Source organism: Petaurus breviceps, unplaced genomic scaffold (genome assembly GCF_028583685.1).
Source record: "Petaurus breviceps papuanus isolate PSGF00001 unplaced genomic scaffold, PetGlider_PUasm1.0 90845, whole genome shotgun sequence".
In the NCBI taxonomy this organism is placed as follows: domain Eukaryota; kingdom Metazoa; phylum Chordata; class Mammalia; order Diprotodontia; family Petauridae; genus Petaurus; species Petaurus breviceps.
The window spans coordinates 5,768,799-5,790,245 of NW_027187359.1; the positions used below are offsets into that span (position 1 = coordinate 5,768,799).

Consider the following 21,447-nt stretch of genomic DNA (forward strand, 5'->3'; position numbering starts at 1 on the left):
CATAGATACTTTTTTCAAGAAGACAGTCTAGAGTGGCTGAATATGAAGAGCACTGACAAAAGTATATTTCACTTTTCCTTTTTCTTTGATCTCCTTGGAATACAGACCTAGTAGTGGTATTGTTGGGTCAAAGGGTACGCACAGTTTTATAGCCTAATTTGTTCTGCAGAATGATTGGACCAGTTCACTACTCTACCAACAGTTCATTAGTGTACCTATTTTTCTCATTCCCTCTAGCATTTGTCATTTCTGATAGGTATGAAGTGGTTTTAATTTGAGTTGTGTTAATTTGCCTTTCTCTAATCAATAGTGATTTAGAGCATTTTTTACATGACTATAGTTAGCTTTGATTTCTTCTCTTGAAAACTGCCTTTTATATCCTTTGGCCATTTATCAATTGGGGAATGGCTTTTATTTTTATAAATTTGACTCAGTTCTCTACTCAGTATATATTTGAGAAATGAGGTCTTTATCAGAGAAACTTGCTGTAAAAATCATTGGTGTCTACCTGATCCATCAACCTGTGTCTCCAAGAAGGTGTAGCATGCACAGCAGCCACACCCTAGTAAACTGTCTCAGCAAATGGGATAAATCAGTTTGAAGGTAATCAAAGGGTCTCAAACTTTTCTGTGAACCCTCCAACTTCAGTAAGCTGATATTCATTTGCCAGCCTTGCTTTACTCAGGGCTGCTATTTGGATGCAATACCTGCTGAATTCTCTCACAACAAGAGCTTCTCATCTTTCAGATCTACTGGATTTTGTGTTGTCTATAAGTATGCACACATTCCATGTACCAGTGGTGAGTGGAATAATCTTTGTGGTGAAACCCGCAACACGCCCAAAATCAGAGAGCCTGTAAGCCTAGAAAAGTAACTCTCTCCCCAGTTAGAAGGCTGTGTACTGAAAGGAACAAATTCAGAAGCAAGAATACGCTTTGTGACTCAGACTGCAAGAGCCGAACAGGGTATATTCCAGCTCAGCAAGAAGTCTGCTATAGAATAACCAGACCAGGAATCCCAGACCAAGGGGAAGCATCATGTTCCGTTCCTCTGAACTAGCAGTGTTTTCCAACTGGCTGATAATGACTAAATCCAAAAGCAATCCACTGGAACTCCAAGCAGGACACATCCATAGGCCCATTACTCAGACCCAAACCCAGATCAGGAACTTGCAGAGCTGAGATCAGGTAGGTAGTGATTTAGCGATTTTACAGATCACTTAGGGAACATTGGGAAGAATATTGACTTCCCTACTAGAGATGTTGAGTTTGAGATGTCTACAATAAATTCAGTTGGAAAGATCCAAAAGGCAGTTTATAGTGCAGAACTAGAGCTCAGGAGAGAGTCTAGGGCTGGATATCATTTGCACAGAGATGACAGTAGAACCCATGGAAGCTGATGAAAATACTATATAAAGAAAAAAAAAAAAGAGGGCCCAGGACTGAGCCTTGCCCTGCAATTTCTTTGCAAAGATGGGGGATCAATAATGTATATGTCAGACTTTTTGATGTGTTGATTAGCTTTGCTGAAGTATTTTTTCTTTTCTTTCTCTCTTTGTTATAAGGTATGTTTTTCTGGGAGGATATACTGGGAAATGATGGTGATAAATTAAAGTGAGGACAAAAAATTGTTGTTTTAATATCAGAGCAAATTTGGCAAACCCATTTCACACATATACATACATAAAAAACAGGAAAAATACATCCCTCCCATTTAAAGTATGCTGACATCATAAAAATAACAACTAACAACCCATTATGGGCCAAAGTACAGTGCTGTTTACTGAGGGAGATATGAAAGAATGTGAAACCCAAACTCATGCTTAAGGAGTTTAAAATCCAATTGAAAAGACAAGACATAAATATATATAAGGTAAAAAATAATACAGCTAACATTGCTACCATATTAAAATTTCTTACATTGTAATACTAGTCACTAAAAAGATTCACACATGATCCCACAATGTAAAAAAAAAAGTAGAAATAACTTACAATTACATCTTTTTTGTACAAATCTTAGTTTGCAAGCTGTCCGGTATGTTGATAGTCTGATGACATCAAAATTCTGAGCACCTGGCAGTCAAAAATAATATATATGTATTAAATATATATAGAAATCATTTGAGAAAATCCTACTACAATGCTTCATGGAGTAGAGGAAACCCTGGGTTCTCAAACACTATACCAAGAAAGAGACAATATCTAGTAGGTCCTACCAAGGCTCCACATACTCGATAACTGCTGAAATATAAGTCTGTGACCCTAGGATGATCTAGTAAGGTAGGAAGAGTAGTGAAATACACTGGTGGAGGGTGCTCCTATGCAGGTGAAATCTTGAATTACATCAGTATTAAAGTGTGATTGAAGTGTGTGTGTGTGTATTTTTATGTATGTGTTTATGTATAACTTAAGTAGAAGTAGGAGTGCCATATTTCCAACATTTTCCTAGACATTTCTATTTTAACCAACACTTCCATGTTCAACATGTGCAAAATTTAACTCATCATCTTCCCCTCAACATCTTATTTCTATTAAAGTAGAAACATCATCTTTCTAATCATCCAAACAAATAACTTTGGAATTACCTTTGATACTTCCTTCATGCTTAAGCTCCTTGAGGACACAGAGTCTTTTACTTTTTGCTTAGTAGTTGCTCAATATACTTGTGGAATTAAATTATTTACACCTACCTCCAATCGGTGGTCAAATTCTCTTGATTTTTACTCAGTATTTCTCACACCTACCTTTCTCACACTGCAACCACTGACCTCTCTAACCTTTTCTATTGTAATAACTTCCTAGTTTATGTTGGCACCTCTAGTTTATCTCCTCCTCAATCTGTCTTTCTCTTAGTTGCCAAAATAAGCCTCCTAATGTACTGGTCTAAACATGTCATTCCCCTATTTTAAAAACCTTCAGCAGTTTCCTATTTCATATAGGGAAATACTTGGACTATTATTTTTGTTGTTATTCAGTCATTTCAGCTGTGTCCAACTCTTTATGACCCCATTTGGGGTTTTCCTGGCAAAGATACTAGAGTGGTTTGCCATTGCCTTCTCCAGCTCATTTTGCAGATGAGGAAACTCAGACAAACATGGTTAAGTGACTTGCCCAGGGTCATACAGCCAGATTAAAATGTAATTGGGAAATGTTTAGCAAAATAAATAAAAATACAATACAAAATAGATAATGTTCATATTGGGAGGGTTTTTTTAAGTCAATATGCTGTCCAAAAGAACTCATTTCTATCTGAGTTTGACACCACTGCTCTAGCCAAATGGGGAAAAAAATCTTTGTATCAAATTTCTCTGATAAGAGTTTATTTCATATATATAAACAATTATTAAATATATGTGTGTGTATGATTAATAGCCACCTCCAACAGAAAAGTGGTCAAAGGATAGGAACAAACAGTTCTCAAAAGAATTACAAAGTATTTACAACCAAATGAAAGAATGTTCCAAATCATTAATGAGAGAAATTCACACCAACACAATTCTAAAGTTTCACTTCATACCCTGCAAATTGGCAAAGATAACAAAAACTGACAATACTTAATGTTGCAGGGGTTGTGGAATGATAAGCACACTAATACATTGTTGATGTAGCTGTGAAATGGTACAACCATTTTGGAAAACAATTTAGATTGATGCAAAGTGACTAACATATCCATACCCTTTGAATCAGATACTCTATTGCTGAACTTATGCTCTGAGGAAGTCATCAGGAAAGTCCCCATGTTCACCAAAATATTTATAGCAGAACTTTTTGTGATAGCAAAGAATTGGAAACAAAGTAGATAACCAGTAATTGGGGAATGGCTAAACAAACTGTGGTATGTGAATGGAGTGGAATATTACTGTGCTTTAGGAAATGATGTGATAAATTCAGAGAAGCATAAAATCTAAAAGAATTGAGACAGAGTGAAGAAAGCAGAAACAAGAAAACAATACACACAGTAATTACAATGTAATTGAAAAGACCACACACCAAAAAATCAAAAGTGAATGTAGCAAAATTATAAATGTCAACCATGACTCCAACGAAAAAGTATGAAGAGACATTTCAAACCCACCTATTCATGGAGGTGAGAGGGCCACGGTTGCTGCATATTACATAAACGTTAATACTTTTTCAATCTATCAATCAGTTGTGCTGATTTCTTTTCTTCTTGAAAAAATACTGCTTGTTATATGGGATGGCTTTCTAGGATGGGGAGGGGAAAAGATATGGGGAATATCTATGATGACATAAGAAACAGAACACATCAATAAAAACCTATTTAATAACATAAAATAAAATTTTAAATATCTCTTCTTGATGTCTACCAACCAATCCAATTTAAGCCTTAATTATGATCTATTCATTTAGACCTATCTATTTATATGAAAAGTCTTTTGTAATTGTATTCAATATAGTACCTGGATTTGTCTTGGCAGGTAGACTCACAAGTACTTTATATCATCTGGAATTATTTTAAATGGAATTTCACTTTCTACTCTTCCTGCTGGGTTTTGTTGGTAGGATGTAGAAGTGTCCATGATTTATGTGTGTTCATTTTATATCCTGCAACTTTCCTAAGTTGTTAACCGTTTCAGTTTGTTTTTTAGTTGATTCTCTAGGGTTCTTACAGTATAATATCATATCATCTACAAAAAGTGGTAGTTTTTTTCTCTCACTGCCCATTTTTATTCCTTCAATTTCTTTTTCTTGTCTTATTAGTATAGCTAGCACTTCTAGTACAATATTGAATAATAGTGGCAATAATGGACATCATTGTTTCACTCCTGTTCTCATTAAGAAGGTTTCAAGCTTATCACAATTATAGATAATGTTTATTCTTGGTTTTAGGTAGACAGTACTTATTATTTTAAGAAAGGCTCCATTGATTCCTATGCTTTCTAGTATTTTTTTTTTCTAAACAGGAATGGGTGTTGTATTTTATCAAAAGGTTTTTTTTTGCATTTATTGATATTATTTTTGTTGTTTTTGTATTGATATAGTTGATTATGCTTATAATTTTCCTAATGTTGAATTAGTCCTGAAATCCTACCATAAATCCTACCTGCTTATACTGTATGATCTTTCTGATATATTGTTGTAATCTTCTTGCTAATATTTTATTTTAAAATTTTACCATCAATATTCATTAGGGAAATTGGCCTATAATTTTCTTTCTCTGTTTTTGTTCTCCCTGGTTTAGGTATAAAACTATATTTGTGTCATAGAAGGAATTAGGATCATAAAAAGGAATTTGGTGGGACTTCATTTTTTACCTATTTTTCAAATAGTTTATATAGTTTGGGGATTAATCATTCCTTGAATGTTTGGTAGAATTCACTTGTGAACCCATCTCATCCTGGAAACTTTTTACTACAGAGCTTAATGATGATTTGTTCAATTTCTTTTTCTAAGATAGGATTATTTAAATATTCTACTTCCTCTCCTGTTAATATGGGTGATTTATATTTTGTAAATATTCATTAATTTCATTTACATTGGCACATAGTTGGCAAGATAACTCCTAATAATTCTTTGATTTCACCCTCATTCATTCTTCATCTTTTCATTTTTTATATTGGTTATTTGGTTTTATTCTTTTTTTAAATCAAATTACCAAATGGCTTATCTATTTGGTTGGTTTTTTTTATTCATAAAATCAGCTCCAGCTCCTAATTTTATTTTTAGCTCAATATATGGGGTTTTTTACTTTCAATTTTATTAATCCCTCCTTTGACTTGCAGAATTTCCATTTTTGTATTTAATTAAAGATTTTAATTTGTTCTTTTTCTAGGTTTTTTAGTTGCATGACTAATTTGTTGATCTACTCTTTCTCTCTTTTACTGATGTATGCATTTAGAGATCTAAATTTTCTGCTAACTACTTCTTTGTCTATATCCCACAAATTTTACAATGTTGTCTCATTGTCATCATTAAGTTTTTTTAATCAAATGCTTTATTAACTTCTAGTTTACATCATTCATTTCTGCAAGATTTTGAGTTACAAATTTTCTCCCCATTTTTTCCCTACCCACCACCCCAAAATATCTCCTCTTCCAATCTGCTCTCTCCCATATCACCTCCAACTTTCCAGTAGGGTATGGTAGATCTCTATGCCCCAGTGTCTGTATATCTTATTTCCAAGTTATATGTAAAATAATATTAATAATAGTATATATATATATATATATATATATATATATATATATATATAAACATTTGATTTTGAAACTTTGAATTCCAGATTGATTCCCTTCCTCCCTTGTTACCCACCCCTACTGGGCAGATAAGCAATTCAGTATAGGTTGCATATGTGTAGCTATGCAAAACACTTGCATAGTGGATATATTGTAAAAGACTAACTATATTTTCCTCCCTCCTATCCCACCTCCCACTTGTTCTATTCTCTACTTTGATCCTGCCCTTTTAAAAAATGGGTGCTTCCAACTTCCCTCCCCCCTAGCCTTCCCTCCCTTTCAACATCCCCCCCTCTCATCCCTTTCCCCCCTACTCTCCTGTAGGGTGAGATACTGTATTTAGTGTGTATGCCTGTAATGCAAATGCAAATTTGGAAGATCTTCCCTGCCCCTAGGCTAAAGTGCACCTGAAGCCTGGGGTGGGAGGCTTGTTTTTCTGTAGATACTTTTTGATTGGCCAGTGAGTCAATAAGGTTGTTACATTCTCTGAGCCAGGAGAAGGCAATATAAGCCCTGATGTGAGACTTTGTTTTGGGGGCTCACTTTGAGAAGTGTTCTGTGATTTGATATGGATTCTGGGAAGCCATTGTCTGGAGCCCCCCCGGCTTTGAAAAACCCAGATATTGAAACCCAGATGTTGTTTGGTATGGATGTAATGGTTGCACAGTTTTGAAAGCTGTGTACTTGATCTGTTTCTGTCTTGATAATTCTGCCTGTATACTTTGAAGTTCGGGGTTCTGACCTTTTCCCCTGAACAAGGTAAACGATATATGTCTGACTGATTAAAGTAAGCTTGTTAACCCATTTTGAGTTGCTTTCCTTTAACAAAGCAGATCTAAGAACCTGTATGGGCAGCCACCCTGAGGACGCTTGGGGTGCTTGCTGCTACAAAATGGCGTCAGGAACAGGATCTGGAGAGTAAAAGGAAAGTATAGGGACTGGGATAATTGTTTGTTTCCCAGTTGTGGTAGCTGTGATTCTGTGGAGCCGTGGAGCAGGAGAGAAGAATGGCCTGCATGCAGACTTCGCTGAGCTGAAAGCAGGAATGGTGAGCTACCTGCATCAGGACCTGGGCAGAAGCCAGGAGCGGCTGCCGCCTGAGGGAGGAGAAGGAACCCAGGAGTTCGGAATTCAGCCACAGGAAAAGATAAGAACTGAGCAGCAAAGCAGGGGCACTGAGTGTGTTTCCTGGCTGCATCCCACAGTTTGGGACCCAGGGGGAGGATGGACTTGTGACTATGGTGGGTGGGATGAAGTGCTGTGAACCCCAAGGACCCACCTTGTTGGTTTTGTTGCCCAGCCCCTTCTCTGTGCTTGGAAGCAGGGGCTGGAGCTGTGTGAGGGGAAGGACACCCCCTCCCCCCAAAAGAACTTTATTTGGACTCTTGTTTTGAATTGAAGTGATAATGCTATGTACTTTGTGTTTGTTTAAGGGCCTGTAGCCACTTTGGTAACTTTAGTTCTGTATCTTGAAAATGTGACCTAAGAGATGCTTAGTGCTAATTCACAAGTAAATTGTCTATGCTATGGGCATGAAAGATCTTGGGGCTGAATGTAATGCGAATGCAAATTTGGAAGATCTTGCCTGCCCCTAGGCTAAAGTGCACCTGAAGCCTGGGGTGGGAGGCTTGTTTTTCTGTAGATACTTTTTGATTGGCCAGTGAGTCAATAAGGTTGTTACATTCTCTGAGCCAGGAGAAGGCTATATAAGCCCTGATGTGAGGCTTTGTTTTGGGGGCTCACTTTGAGAAGTGTTCTGTGATTTGATATGGATTCTGGGAAGCCATTGTCTGGAGCCCCCCCGGCTTTGAAAAACCCAGATGTTGAAACCCAGATGTTGTTTGGTATGGATGTAATGGTTGCACAGTTTTGAAAGCTGTGTACTTGATCTGTTTCTGTCTTGATAATTCTGCCTGTATACTTTGAAGTTCGGGGTGCTGACCCTTTCCCCTGAACAAGGTAAACAATATATGTCTGACTGATTAAAGTAAGCTTGTTAACCCATTTTGAGTTGCTTCCTTTAACAAAGCAGATCTAAGAACCTGTATGGGCAGCCACCCTGAGGACGCTTGGGGTGCTTGCTGCTACAATGCCATACCCTCCCTAAGCCAAATTCAATGAGAATAAGGTTGACCCATTCCGTTTTGCCTTCCTGTTCATCCCCTCCATTGTAATCATTTTCCCTTGCCTCTTCTATATGAGATAGTTTTACCCCATTGTGTCTCTCCCGAACTACTCTCATTATATTCCTCTCTCACCTCTTAATTTCACCTTTTAAATATCATCCCTTCCTATTAAATTGGTCCTGTGCCCTCTATCTATGTATATCTGTACACATATATATACATTCACATATGTATTCATATGCCCATATACCCTCCTATATATATATGTATATACGTATGTGTATACACACATAAACACACACACATATATACACATACACATTTCTATTCCTTTCAACTATTCTCATACTGAGAAAAGTTTCATAACTTACAATGATAATTTTTCCATGTAGGGATGTAAATAGTTCAACTTTGATAAGTTCCTTATGATTTCTTTTCCCTGTTTACCTTCTCATGCTTCTCTTGCTTCTTGTATCTGAATGTCAAATTTTCTCTTCAACTCTGGTTTTTTCAGCAAGAAAGCTTGAAAGTCCTCTATTCCACTGAACAACCATATTTTCCCCTGAAATATGATACTCAGTTTTGCTGGGTAGGTGATTCTTACTTTTAATCCCAGTTCCTTTTACCTCCAGAATATCATATTCCAAGCTCTTCGATCCCTTAATGTAGAAACTGCCAGATCCTGTGTTATCCTGATTGTGTTTCCACAATATTCAAATTGTTTCTTCCTGGCTGCTTGTAATATCTTCTTCTTGATCTGGGAACTCTGGAACTTAGCTATAATATTCCTAGGAGTTTTCTTTTTGGGATCTTTTTCAGGAGGTTATCAGTGGATTCTTTCAACCTCTATTTTGCCCTCTGGTTCTAAAACATCAGGGCAATTTTCCTTGGGAATTTCTTGAAGGATGATTTCTAGGTTCTTTTTTTGATCATGGCTTTCAGGTAGTCCAATACTTTTTAAATTATCTCTCCTGGATCTATTTTCCAGGTCAGTGGTTTTCCCAATGAAATATTTCACATTGCCTTCTAATTTTTCATTTGTTTGGATCTGCTTAATAGTATCTTGATTTCTCATAAAGTCATTAGCTTCCATTTGCTCCAATCTAATTCTGAAGGAATGATTCTCTTCAGTCAGCTTTTAAGATTCTTTTTCCATCTGGCAAATTTGGCTTTATAAGGCATTCTTCTCCTCATTGCATTTTTGAGCCTCTTTTGCCATTTGAGTTAATCTATTTTTTAAGGTGCTATTTTCTTCAGTCAGGTTGTTGACTCTCATTTCATAATTTTCTTGCATCATTCTCATTTCTCTTCCCAATTTTTCCTCCACTTCTCTTATTTGGTTTTCAAAATCCTTCTTACGCTCCTCAATGGCCTGTAACCAGCTCATATTTTTCTTGGAAGCTTTTGGTGCAGGAGTTCTGACTTCGCTGTCTTCCTCCTGTTCCATGCTTTGATCCTTTTTGCCCCCAAAATGGGAGTGTAAAGTTGAGTTGCTCTGCTTGCTTCGCTTCCTTTGCTTGCTCATGTTGCCACTCAATTACTTGACTTTTGGGCTTTTTGCCATAGTAGGACTCTACTACCAGACAGGGGAGCTTTGCCCCAATCTCTGGGTTTTCTCAGCTGCCAAAGGTATTAGTTGGGTGCCCTCTTTGAAGCCTCCATACAATCTGGCAAGCTGGTCCCACACCCAAGGACCTCTACCCTAGAGCAATTCATATCCAAGCAGGTTAAAGCAAGAGTGATTACCCCTCAGACTGGTTGCTTTGTCCTACTACAATCTGCAGGCCAGGAGCTGAAGCAGCCATGTGGCTGTGGCTGCACAGTGACCTCGCCTCAGCTGCTTCTCACCCCAGGAGCAAAGGTCGACCACACTCCTGAACTACTGGATCTCAAAGTCCACACTACACTGACCTCTCACTTTGTTCTTAGCATCTATGGGTTGATAATTCTGGAAACTGCCACAGCTGCTGGTGATCTGGAGTCCCTCCAGCCAGCAACTGGCTGTGGCAGCCCTGAGGCTAAGAACTCCAGCTCACGCGAGGCTGGGCTCACCTCCCAGAACCCTGCGCTGGCCGATTCCTGCTGGCCTGCCAGGCTGTCCTCAGTGGGAGGTTAGCTTCTGTGTCATTTTGTGGGTCCAAAAGTTTGTTCAGAGTCACCGTTTACATGAATTGGAGGAGGTGGAAGCCGGAGCCCCCAGGAAGTCCTGTTTCTACTCTGACATCTTGACTCCACCCCCCATAATTATCTTTAATGAAATTATTGACTACTTCTACAATTTTTTCTTTGAACTACTCATTCTTTAGGATTAAATCATTTAGTTTCCAATGAATTTCATGGTCCCTTACTGAATATAATTTTTGTTGTATTATGGTATGAAATTGGTACATTTAAGATTTGTAAGGTTTTTATGCCCTAAAACATGATTCATTTTTGTGAGGTGCCATGTACACCTGAGAAAAAGGTATATTCCTTCATATTCTCATTAAATTTTCTCCAGAGCTCTATTATATCTAATTTTTCTAAAATTAGGTTTATCTCCTTAAGTACTTTCTTATTTATTTTAAGGTTAGATTTATCTAGCTCTGAGAAGAGAAAGTTAAGGTCCCTCAAGAGTACAGTTTTAATATCTATTTCCTCCTGTAACTCATTTAACTTTTCCTTTAAGAATTTGGAAGCTATGTCATTTGGTACATGTTTAGTATTTATATTACTTCATTGTCTATGGTACCTTTTGGTAAAATGTAGTTTATCTCTTTTAATTAGGTCTATTTTTGCCTCTGCTTTGTCTGAGATCATGACTGCTATTTCTGCCTTTTTTAAACTTAACTCTGAAGCATAAAAGATTCTGCTCAAGCCCTTTATTTTACCTCTCTATGTGTCTGTTTCAAGTGTGTTTCTTATAATAAAAAAAACAACAACAACATATTGTTGGAGTCTGATTTCTACTCCACCATCTTGACTCCGACCCCTGGAGTCTGATTTCTAATCCATTCTGCTGCTTCCGTTTTTGTTTTTTTTTTTTTTAGATTTTTCTTTTTTTGCCTTTTGGAGGGGGGAAAGTAGGGCAATTGGGGTTAAGTGACTTGCCCATAGTCACACGGCTAGTTTTTTGTTAAGTGTCTGAGGCCAGATTTGAACTCAGGACCTCCTGACTCCAGGGCTAGTGCTCTATTTGCTGTTCCACCTAGCCACCCCTGCTGCTTCCATCTTAAGGGTGAATTAATCCCATTCATAGTTATGATTAATATGTATTTCCCTCCATCCTATTTTCTTCTACTTATCTTCTCTTTTTACCCTGTCCCTCCTCTAAAACCTTTTTTGCTTTTTACCACTGCCACCCTTAATCTGCCCTCCCTTTTATCAATCTCACCCTTTCTCTTATCCCCCTTCCCTCTTACTTCCCCAGAGAATAAGATATATTTTTATATCCAACTAATTGTGTATATTATTGCCTCTTTGAGCCAATTCTGATGAGAGTAAGATTCAAGCATTGCCCACCACCACCCATCTTCCCCTGTAAATGCTCTTCCTTGTGCACCTCTTTCATGTGAGATAATTTCCCCCTTTCTTCCTGTCCCTTCCCCCTTCTTCAGTGTATCCTTCTTTCTCACTCAATTTTTTTTTAGATCATCCCAACATAATCAACTCACATTCATGTCCTTTCTCTATGTAGATTCCTTCTAACCGCCCTAATAATAAGAGAGTTCTTAGATGTTACATATATCATCCTCCCACATAGGAATGTTTACACTTTAACCTTTTTGAGTCTCCTATTATTTCTTTAATATCTGCCTTGTTATGCTTCTCTTGAGTCTTGTACTTGAAAGTCCTATATTTCATTAAATATCCTTTTCTTCCCCTGAAAGACTATACTCAGTTTTGCTAGGTAGTAAAATTTGGTTGTAATTCTAGTTCCTTTGCTTTCTGTAATATCATATTTCAAGTCTTTCCTCAAACTGTCTCCTATGCCTGAAATGCTCACCTCTGTCTTTTAGAATCCCTAGATTCCTGTCAAAGTTCAATTCAATACTTTCTGTGGCAGTAAAAACTGAAAGCAAAATACATGAACACTGATTAGGGAATAATTAAAGAAACTGGGATATAAGAATGTAAGGAAATATTGCTGTGCTATAAGAGGCAAAAAATATGATGACTATAGAATACAGAAAGACTTACATGAACTGATGCAAAGTGAAATAAACAGAGCCAAGAAGATAATATTCAGAGTGACTACAACAATGTAAATGTAAAAAAATCACCATAAAGTATCAAAAATGAATGTGACAAATTTAAAAAGTATAAACTCTCAAAAGAAGAGATATGAGACAACACTTTCTCCCTCATTTTGGCTTTGTTTTTTTTTTTGTTTTTTTTTTACAGAAGTAGAAATCCATGGGTGTGGAACATTGAATTTTTTATGCAGTTTTTTCAGTGTATTAGCTGGTTTTGCTGGTTCCTTTCTTTTCTTCCTCTTTTTTTTTCCTTTTAAAAAATTCTTTGTTAAAAGGAATGGCTCTTTTGGAGTGGGGAGGGAAAGAAGTATAAGAGGAAATTTAGGCAATATAAAAACAAACATATCAATACTAATTTATTTCTTAAAAATAGTTCAGTTCATATAACCCTTCTAAATGAGACCTTTCCTGCTCCCTTCAGACCCCTTAAAATAAACTAACATTTACTTTGTATATATTTTGTATCTAATTATATGTATAGGTATTTTAACATATTGCTCCCCCCATCTTACAGATTATAAGCTCATTGAAGGCAAGGGCTATTTCATTTTTGTCTTTGTATGCTCAGCAACTAAAAAATTGTGCTTGAAGCAAAGTTGGTAATTAATGCTTGCAGTATAAGTGATTGGTTGACTTTAAACACCATCCATAAATATGTTTCTAGTAAGAAGAAGAAAAGCTATAGTTCTACAACTAAGATAATTATGGATTAAAAATCAATTCAATATGTCTTTTTAGTATTCATAAAAATATTCTTGAAAGAACAAAAATTTAATTCTGACTTTTCTATTTAAAAATTTTTTAATTTAAAACTTTTGACTAATTAAAAGCAGCAACTTGAGAAAAAAAATATGTAAATAAAATGGAACACAAAAGAACTGGGAACTTACGCATTTCCATAAACAGCTGCCTCTTCTCTGCCATGGTCTTTCTCTTGTTCCCACTTTCCTCAATCATCCTAGACACAGAGAGACAAAATATTATATAATTTAATGATTCAACTAGATGTTTATCATACTACTGCTGTCAAGCTGAGAAATACTTATGTATATAGTAAAATTGAGTTTGTAAAAATAAGAAGTTGGAAACCAAAACTGGGGAAAAAATCATTCACTGTTTTTATATAAAGTCATCATTGTCATCACCATCACCACCATCATCATCCAGTTTACAAGGTACTTCCACATATGGCACCTCATTTAAAACTCACACAAAAGTGCTACTCTCCTAGTGACCCAGATTTTCAAAGGTTGTATCAGCCTAACATATACTCTAACAAATTCTACTAAGCCATAAAGACTGGTATGTTTCCAGTTATCTACTGTGTCTAAAAATGCAGAATAAGACACACATTATGGGACACATACAATATGGGACTTAGTTTCACTTAGCTATACTTATTACAATTTTCTTTTACTTTTTTTCTCCAGTGGGGGAAAGAGCAGGAGGGAGAAAAAAGAAATGCTTGATAATTAAAAAAAAAAAAAAGCCTAGTGAAATTTCAGTGGTGCACTGTTACTGCACTGGACCCAGAATCAGTTCAAATGTAGCCTCAGACACTTACTAGCTGTGTGCCCCTGGACAAGGCATTGTAATGTTAATGGGATATAAGATCTTCCCTACCCATTAATAGGCCTCAAATTGAGCCCATTAAGGGAAGTTTGCTTAAGGGAGGCTTACTTGTAGGAAGGCTTTCAACACCATTTGTTAATTTCTAATTAGGCACTGAGTCACAAAGGGTTGTGATGCCCTCTGGCTCTAAAAAGGGCATATAGCATTTTGTTTTGGGGCTCACTCATTGGAAGGGTGTTTTTGTGATTTGACCAGATGAGACTCTGGGTAGCCATTAATGAGCCCCCAACCCTTCACCCCTCACTTTGAAAAACCCAGATGTTAGTGCTTCTCTCTCTGGTAACTATGCCTTGGTCAGGCAGTTGGATCTGTCTGTTGATCTGTGCTAATTTCTCAGACAGTTAGAAGCCCTATCAATTGGTCTTTATTTTTCTGTTTGTATTTTCTCTGTTTTCTTTGTTTAGATTTTCTCTGAAGTTCAGGATGCTGATTTTTCCCCTGAACTAACAAATGTGATTTAAAAAGATTGCTGACCCCTTGAACAGCTATCTTTCCTAGTAAAGCAGATCTAAGAACCTGTGCTAACAGCCATCCTGTGTATGCCACTATGTTTGCCAATATAGGCACTTAACTCTGTTTGCCTCAGTTTCCTCAACTGTAAAATATAGTTCAAAATAGCAGCTGCCTCACAGGGTTGTTGTGAGGATCAAATAAGGTATTTGTTAAACATTTAGTATAATACCTAGTGCCAGGTACTTAATAAATGCTTATTCCCTTCCTTCGATTTTATCAGTAGAAATTACATTAAAGAAACATTAATATTTGCTTTGTCACTGCACCCTAAGGATGATGGGACCTTTCCATCTGACCTGTAGTTGAAACATTCCATATGTATTATCTCCCATTAGAATGTGAGCTCCTTGACAGTAAGGACTATCTTACTTTTTTATTTTTATCCCTAGCACTTAGCACAGTGTTTTGTACATAGTAAGAATTTAATAAAAGCTTTATTCATTCATTCTGAAATACATGCCGAAATATTCATGGCAGCATCCTTTGGAGACCTAGGATGGAACAAAGTGAGTATCCACTAATTCTTTTTTTTTGAGGGGGGAAGGCAAGGCAGTTGGGGTTAAGTGACTTGCCCAAGGTCACACAGCTAGTTAAATGTCAAGTGTCTGAGGTCAAATTTGAACTCAGTCCTCTTGACTCCTGGTTTGGTGCTCTATTCACCGCACCACATAGCGGCCCCAAATATCCATTAACTATGAAATGGCTGGGGGGGAAATCACGATTATGTATGGTTGTAACACTATATTATTTATTGTAACACTGACAAAAATGAGGAATTTGAAGAAATGTGGAAGATCTACATTAACTCATACAAGCTAAAATAAACAGAATGAACCATACCAGGATACTGGAGATCAGTGTTTGCTGGTGCAGATATATTATCCAACGTCTGTCTACCTGAGCCACTAGAGGTTATGACTGTGTCTGAGTTATCCTAAAGAAGAACTGAAGCTTCATGAAAAGCAAGAAGTAAACAAGCATGGGAGCAGGAGATGTCAGGAGCTCAAGTAGTACCATAAGTTCACTGCTTCCACTACCAGTTGCTGCAACATCATGGGTATTGGCCATCCAGGCAGCTTCAATCACAATGCTAGGGGGAGGAAAGAACAAATGTAGAACACTGACTCCAAAATCTGGACAGTGCTATCCAAGCTTAGTGTATGCCAGGTGAATCAATTTAGGGGCTTCTACCCATGGTTCTGTGGAAACAATACCTGATGAACTTATACCCCCATCTACTGCTTCTTCTCATACCCTTTCATTTTCTCTCTAGGGCAAAGGTTTTCTATCTGGGGTCCATGACCTCATTTTGTTAATATTCTATTAAGTATATATCGATAAAATTGGTTTCCTTTGTAATCTTAGGTATTTCATTTCATACATTATTCTGAAATGGAGGTCTTGGGTTTTTACCAGACTGCCAAAGAGGTTCATGACAAAAAAAAAAGTTAGGAACCTCTGCTCTGGATAAAATATGATGTCTTTGGTTTCCCATTTAAATTCCTGAACTCTTTGATTTCTACCCCATACACTACTAGAAGCATAAAAACTTACCATAAGAAAATACACATTAATCACAACAGTATAAATTAAAAGATCAACAAAAAAAAGTTGAATACTGACTAATGAGCAAACTAACAAGAGTACTGAAGAAGAGATAATGAAAGATAGATCCTTCCTCACAGCAAAGAGATAGATGACTACTAGGATAGAATATTAGATGGTATCACATATGGTTACAGAGGACATTTTTTCCTTGAATATTTTTCTTTGTAATAAGGGATAGTTCAGTATGCGTGGGAGGATAGAAGAGAATGAATACCCTGAAAAGACAAAAGGCATCAATAAAATATATTTTTAAAGAAGGTTATTACCGAAGTCCAGGAGAAAAGAAAGAGTAGAAGCTAAAAGTATAGACAGTTTTTTCTAGGAAACTGACTGTGAAAAGGTCACACAACATTAGCTTGAAGGATTAGTAGGATCGAGTAAAGAGATTTTTAAGGTCTGGGAATGTGTAAATACCAGAGAAAGATTCAATAAGGAAATGAATGAATGAATATACATATATGTATATATGTATATGTGTGAGTATAGATAAATCAAAGGCACCAAAAATTATAAACCAAAATATTTATTGTATCACTTTTGTGTTAACAAAAAAATAATAAACAAGGTGCATGCCCATCAACTAGGGAATGGTTAAACAAGCTGGGGGGAAAAAAACACTGTGGCATATGAATGTAATGAAAAATTAATGTTATTTTTTAAATCATATATAAGAAATTAGTACTTGGTGTGAAGGGATAAATACTGAAATAGTATTTGTTATCTTATTCTTCCAGCTGATCATCAGAATCTTCCTAAGACAATTCAAATGGAAGCGATTCAGTTCCAGGCATGTCACCAGTATACTGTCCAGGTTTCACAGGTATACAACAATGAGGTCAGCATAATGGCTCTGTAGACCTTTAGTTTGGTAGTCAGTCTAATATCTCTTCTCTCCCACACTTTCCTTTACAACCTTTAAAACACTGAACTAGCTCTGGCAATGTATGTGTCAGCCTCACTATAAATGTGTACATCTCTGGAAAGTACACTGCCAAGGTATGTGAATTTATCCACAGCATTCAAAACTTCTCCATTTGCTATAACCAAAAGTTCCACATATGAATGATGTGGTGCTAGGTGATGGATCACCTGTATTTTCTTAGTGTTAATTGTTGTGCCAAAATTAGCACAAGCAGCAGAGAACAATCCAGACTTTGTTGCATCTCAGCTTCAGAGGCATCACTGAGTGCACAATCATGTGCAAATAAAAAATCACTCACCAGCACTCCCTACACCTGGGTCTTGGTTTGTAACCTTTTCAAGTTGAAGAATTTACCATCAGTGCAGTAGCTGACCTTAATGTCATTTTCATCCTCATTGAAGGTGTTTGACAACATGGCTGAAAACTTAAGGACCCAGGCAAATATGCCATTGTGAAACTGACATACTATATTGATGACCTTCTCTGGGCAACCAAATTTTGACAATTTTCTGTAAGCCATCATGACTGGCAGTATCAGAGCCCTTAGTCAAATCTATAAATGTTGGATACAGACCTCTGCTCTACTTCTGACATTTCTCCTGGAATTGTCAGGCATCTAACACCATATTGACCATTCCTCAGCCCTTTCTGAAGCCACACTGACTTTCAGATAGATGACCATCTTCCAGATAAAGGATCTGCCTATTAAGGAGGACTCTGGCAAGAATCTTGCCAGGAAGGACTAAGAGAGAGACACCACTGCCCCCTGTGCCCCACTGTGATTATCACAGGACAATCTATTTGCTTTACTTATAGAGATAGACAACAGAGACATCCTTGAACTCCTGGGAGATAACCTCCTCTTGCCATATAACCCAGAAATTTCAGTCAGTTTTTGTATGAGCAATGGAACCCCAACCTTGTAAATCTCAGCTGGAATAGAATCAGTACCAGATGCTTTGTCACAGGGAGGAACCTAATGGCATTCAAAACCTCTTCTTCAGTTGGAAATTTGGCTAGAGAGGGATTGACTTCAACCTGAGGTTAATGATCAATGGCTTCAGCATTGATTTATCAGTCTATTGAGAACACTATGGAAGGACATGGCTCGTGTCCTTATCACTAATCAGTGTGTTTCTCTCAGCACTGAGTAGTTGAGATGCACCATAGGACATTGCCCCATAAATAGCCTTCAGGGCATCATAAAAGTGCTTTAGATTGTTACTATCAGCATAAAACTGAATTTCATCTGCTTTCTTCTGAGCCAAGTAGCGTATATCTCTTTAAGCTTCACTTGTACATCACTTTTGATGGAATGAAATGCTGCTTTCTTAGAAATTGATGGACTATCCTACTGGCAAACTCTATGGAGTTCATGTTTTTCATTTTTCATTTAACATTCATTCTGAACGTTCCCATCATTTTTGTCAAAACAACCTTGAGGTTTGTAAGTATTCTGACCCAGATGAGCAAATGCAGTGCTATACACCATATCTCTGAAAAATACCCATCTCTTTTCTACTCCATTGTTGCCAACCACATGTAATCACCTCTGAAAACAGTTACACAAAAAACCTGAAGTTTGGGACAGTTCTCCTCCACTTGTGAAGCAGATCCCTGCTTGGTTATAGAGTCAAAAGTCAAGAAATACACTTGAAAATGAGCAAGCAACAGAAAAAAAATTCTGACCATAGGGAGTTACTATGGTGATAAGGAAGATCAAAACACACACTCAGAAGAAGACAACAAAGTCAAAATTCCTGCATTCGAGGCCTCAAAGAAAAATATGAATTGGTCTCAGGCCAAGGAAGAGCTCAAAAAAAAAAGATTTTAAAAATCAAGTAAGAGAGGTAGAGAGAAAATTGGAGAGAGAAATGAGAGTGATACAAGAAAATTTAAAAAGTCAATAGCTTGGCAAAAGAAGCACAAAAAACAAAAAAATTCTGAAGAAAATAATTCCTTAAAAGTTAGAATTGGGCAAGTAGAAGCTAATGATCTTATGAGACATCAAGAAACAAAAGTCATCAAACAAAAATAAAAAGAATGAAAAATAGAAGAAAATGTGAAATATCTTGTTGGAAAGACAACTGACTTGGAAAATAAATCCAGGAGAGATAATTTAAGAATTATTGTATTACTTGAAAGTTAGGACCAAAAAAAAAAGAGACTGGACATCATCTTTCAAGAAATTATTAAGGAAAATTGCCCTGATATTCTAGATCCAGAGGGCAAAATAGAAATTAAAAGAATCTACCAATCACTTCCTGAGATTCCAAAATTAAATCTCCCAATAATATTATAGCCAAATTCCACAGCTCCCAGGCCAAGGAGAAAATACTGCAAGCAGCCAAAAAAAATCAAATATTTTGGAGCCACAAGTCAGGATAACACACGATTTAGCAGTTTCTACACTAAAGGATCAGAGAGTTGGGAGTATGATATTCCAGAGGGCAAAAGACCTAGGATTACAACCAGAATCACCTACCCAGCAAAGCTCAGTATAACCAACCTTTCAGGGGAAAAAAATGGATATTCAATGAATCATAAGACTTTCAAGCACTCCTATTGAAAATACCAGAGCTGAATAGAAAATTTGACTTTCAAATACAAGACTCAAGAGAAGTATAAAAAGGTAAATAGGAAAGAGAATACATAAGGATTCAATAAGGTTAAACTGTTTATATTCCTACATGGGAAAATGATATTTATAACTCCTAAAAACTCTCATTATTAAAGTAGTTAGAAGGTATATACAGAGACAGAGGAAAGTGACTGATCTGTCAAAACAATATCAATAAAACTTTTTTTTTGAACCATCACAGAAACCTGATAAAGAACATAGAAATTCTACTGGGTTCTCAAAAGCAATGCTGGCAGAAAATAACCATGGAAGGAACAATGAAGCTCTTATGAAGAAGGAGTGGTCACCTACATCAAAAGCAAGAAGACAAGGAATAGACCTCTGAATCTAACCTTTCAAGAAAATATCAGGGTAGCTAGCTGGTGCAATGAATAGAGCACTGGCCCTGAAATCAGAAGGACCTGAGATCAAATTCGACCTTAGATATCTGACACACTTACTAGCTGTATGACCTTGGGCAAGTCAATTAACCCCAATTTCCTTGCCTTTTCCCCCTCCAAAAAAAAAGCCTCAAGAAAATATTGATGGAGTTGCTATGCTAGTAGGAGAAGAAAGATTGCAAAGGGTTAAGAAGCCAGTGGACAGTGATTACATTCAAGGAGAAAGAATAAGCCAGTCTTACAAGAAATAGAAGTGAAAACAAGGGGGAAAATAGACAAGTCACTCTGACAAAAAATAGAAATGAAAACAAGGGGGAAAATAGGTAACTTGAGAGGTTATCAGAGTAAAAAAAAGTCTTTTTCAAGATAGGTTATAACCACTTAGCGTTTAATAATAATAGCCTCCAACCTTCCATTCCTCCCTCCTTCCCTTCTTCCCTCCCTTCTTCCTTCCTTCTCTCCTTCCCTCCTTTTCTCCTTCCCTCCTCTCCCTTTGTCCACACAGGAAATCATACCCTTACCTTTAGGTACTCTGCCCAAAGGAATATAAATTTGATTATTGAAACCTCACAAGATATCATGAGGTTTACAGACTAGATTTCTTTTTTAAGGACAATACCTTAAATCCAAATCACTCTGGCTCACATTAAATGGCCAACAGGTCCCAACCCAAACCTCATTTGGTCATTGTTTGAACTCTGATGGCTCAGAGTAAGTATAAATAGCTGTTGTTCCTGTTTTAGTCAGAAACCCAGAAGATCTTCCTCATATATATATATATATATATATATATATATATATATATATTTTTTTTTTTTTTTTTGGATAGGTAAGAGGCCATTCTTTGCCTCATTTCTTCTTACCTAGCCTTAATCACTAAATGGGTGTGGCTTAGACAAACTGAGACATGGAAAAGACCTTAGCTTAAAAAAGCCAAAGTCTTCCAGTGCATCTTGGGCTATTTCCAGGCATCCTGAACTATATCTTGCCCCTGTTCCCAGATAGGCTCCAGAGGAGGAAGTAAGGCTGGTGACTTTGCACAGTCCTGCCTCACTTAAATGCAATTGACCTGCAAGGCATGACATCACCTTCCCAATGTTATGGTGCTCTTCAAGAATGAAGGACAGGGGTGGCTAGGTCGCTCAGTGAATAGAGCATTGGTCCTGGAGTCAGGAGGTCCTGAGTTCAAATTCG

General features: G+C 36.9%; 1 protein-coding gene across 9 annotated transcripts in view; it reads right to left on the bottom strand.

Annotated features, from left to right (window-relative positions):
* The window catches only part of DTNB (dystrobrevin beta), a 375,244-nt gene that overhangs the window by 333,968 nt on the left and 19,829 nt on the right, over positions 1–21,447 (bottom strand). For all 9 annotated transcript variants that reach the window (XM_069071996.1, XM_069072001.1, XM_069071997.1 and 6 more), the window contains exons 2-3: positions 13,448–13,515; positions 1,992–2,072 (exon numbers count right to left, since the gene is read on the bottom strand). In XM_069071996.1, coding sequence (XP_068928097.1) covers positions 1,992–2,072; positions 13,448–13,514 — 148 coding nt within the window. In that variant the 5' untranslated portion in view covers position 13,515. The remainder of the gene's footprint in view (positions 1–1,991; positions 2,073–13,447; positions 13,516–21,447) is intronic.